This window comes from Elephantulus edwardii, unplaced genomic scaffold (genome assembly GCF_000299155.1).
Source record: "Elephantulus edwardii isolate Elephantulus edwardi_28Jun2011 unplaced genomic scaffold, EleEdw1.0 scaffold00189, whole genome shotgun sequence".
Classification (NCBI taxonomy): Eukaryota; Metazoa; Chordata; class Mammalia; order Macroscelidea; family Macroscelididae; genus Elephantulus; species Elephantulus edwardii.
In genome coordinates this window covers 1,217,434-1,219,664 of record NW_006399939.1, presented here as the reverse complement: position 1 = coordinate 1,219,664, position 2,231 = coordinate 1,217,434, and the positions used below count along the sequence as shown (strand labels likewise).

Sequence of the window (2,231 nt, the reverse complement as noted above, 5' to 3'; positions counted from 1 at the left end):
TCCAGAGTTCCATACTGGGGGCCCTTCTCCACGGCGCCCCTCCACTTGCGGGCCCAGTCGGCCAGCTGCTGGGCATAGGCCTTCTCAATGCGAGCGCGCTCCTGGAAGCAGCTGACTAGGTCTCCACATAGCCGATGCCCATCCTCTATCCGCTGCACTGTCCGCCGGTAGTTGCCAGCCTCCCAGAAGCTGCCTCCAAGGGCCTCCCCTCCGGCGTCATCCTCTGGAGCCATGGTGTCCCCGCAGCACGGAATAGTGGCAGATTTAGGGCTGCTCGCCGATGACGCACTCCGAACCCCGAGCCTCTGCTCCAAATCTCGGGGCCACCGGCCGCCAGGTCCCCGGCCTCTGCCCCTCCCCGCCCGCGCGGCGCCGCGCAACTCGCCGCCGACGGAGCCCACGCGCGGCGGCCCGGCCAGGCCTCGCCATGGAGGCGCAGGGCTTCTTGGCCAAACTTGTTGAACTTGGTCTCCGTGGGGGTGGGGCCGGCCGCTCACCGCGGGGGGAGGGGTCGCCCCCTGCCTGGGCCGCGGCCCGCCGAGAATTCCTAATGGTGGCACGGAGCGCGGCCAGCTCTCTGGGGCTCCCGGCGGGGACTGGGGGCGCGGCGGGGAGCGAGGCCCCTCTGGGACCCCGGGAGACACCCCCCCCAGCTCCCTCAACTGGCCCCTCCAGCCCCGACGCCCCCTTTCCGGCCGGGCTGGAAAGGTGCGGGACTCGCAGCGCCCAGGACGAGAAGCCTTTCGCTAGTTGGCAGCCCAGCGGATCCCGCCTGGAGCCCGTGGCCCCGGACTCCCCGCTGGGAGTCGGTCCCACTAGCAACTTCAGGGGCCGGACGAGAGGGCAGCTCGGGCGGCTGTTGCCGCCGCCACTGCCCGCGTGTCCCCCGCCCGGGCCCACTCACCGCGTCCTCTCCGGGCGCCTTGGACGGGTGGGGGTCTGGCCACGCTCGGGCCCGTGTCCTGCCGCTCCTGGGCCCCGGCTGCCGCCTCCCGGAGCGCGCCTGGCCCTCCCCCGGGAAGCCCGCCCCCGGCCCCGCCCTCTCCTCTCTGCGAGGCCCCCACCCCGCCGACCGGCTCGGGGGCACAGCCCCCAACTCGGCTGCAGGCATCGCCGTGGGCAGCGGCTTGAGGGGCGCAGGCTTGGGGCTCAGCTCCCGCGTGCGAGCGCCAGCACCGACTCCCCAAGGTGGCGCGGTGGGAGTCGAATTTCGACTTTGCCCTCCCAGGCCTCTGCAGAGCTTGGGGGCTCAGTGGGCACCGGCAGGGACTAGGCTTGCAAGAGTTTCCCTAAAATCCCTGGAGATTTGGGAGATCCTTCTTTACATCTTTTGCCGAGCACAGCTTTCTTAATCTTAATTCTTGGCTTGTGCAAATCTCAAAACCAGCGCCTTGTGTAAGGAGTCCCATTGTACAGAGGCAGAAACTGAAGCCCAAAAATCTTCACTGGATTGCTGTCCATTGAGATAGGGCGGAAAGTCTAAAGCCGTGGCTTTTTCCGTGCACAGCCCTGCCTGCCAATCTAGGGCACATTCTGAGGTCTGAGACACTCTCGAAGAGGGGGTGGTGTCAAAAGGGGCCAAGTTCTTTCCCGTCACTACTCTTATTTCCAGATTTTATACCCTAATCCATTCTGAAATCCCGTCGCCCCACCCCCAGCTTTGACAGTCACCAGGTTTGGCAGATTTTTCCAGCTCACTGCGATGTCACCCCACCCTAAATAAATCCCTTCTTCCTCACCTCCTCTCCCCTACCCGGGACTTTTCAGAGTCTGCCCATCTGTTATTTATATCCACTGGAGCGGCCCAAGAATGTTCCGAAGCTGACCTAACAGCCACCTGCTTGGCCTTCCCTCCCTCCAACTCCCTCCTGGGCAGGGTGGCCTTGTCCGCTGCTGGGAGCGGCGAGAAAGGGCGTGGGCCAGCGGCTGGTCAGACGCCTGGGGTGGGCAGAGGCCCTCTCAGAGCGTCCAGGGCGGTGCACATTCTCCCTGAGTCGCAGAGTCCCCGTGCGCCTTGGGGAATGTGCCCCCAGGGGGTGGCCACGCTCTGGAAAGCCCTGGGGCCAAGATGTTCTCTCTCCAGCACGTACTCTTCCACCCCCCCACCCCTTGGCTCCCCGAGGAGTGTGAGTCTGGGTGCTCAGGGTTTTTACAGGCAGCTTTAAAAATAGCATAATGATGTGGTTTCCAAATCCGGGAGGAATCACTGACGCTTTGGCCATGAAGCTGAA

At 65.1% G+C, this 2,231-nt stretch overlaps 1 protein-coding gene across 2 annotated transcripts in view; it reads right to left on the bottom strand.

Annotated features, from left to right (window-relative positions):
- PACSIN3 (protein kinase C and casein kinase substrate in neurons 3) overlaps positions 1-267 on the bottom strand; it is a 12,494-nt gene extending 12,227 nt beyond the window's left edge. The window contains exon 1 of one of the 2 annotated variants that reach the window (XM_006896705.1): positions 23-267. In XM_006896705.1, the coding sequence (XP_006896767.1) occupies positions 23-233 (211 nt within the window). In that variant the 5' untranslated portion in view covers positions 234-267. The remainder of the gene's footprint in view (positions 1-22) is intronic. The other variant, XM_006896706.1, reaches the window with a different exon arrangement.
- Between the last annotated feature and the right edge of the window lie 1,964 nt (positions 268-2,231).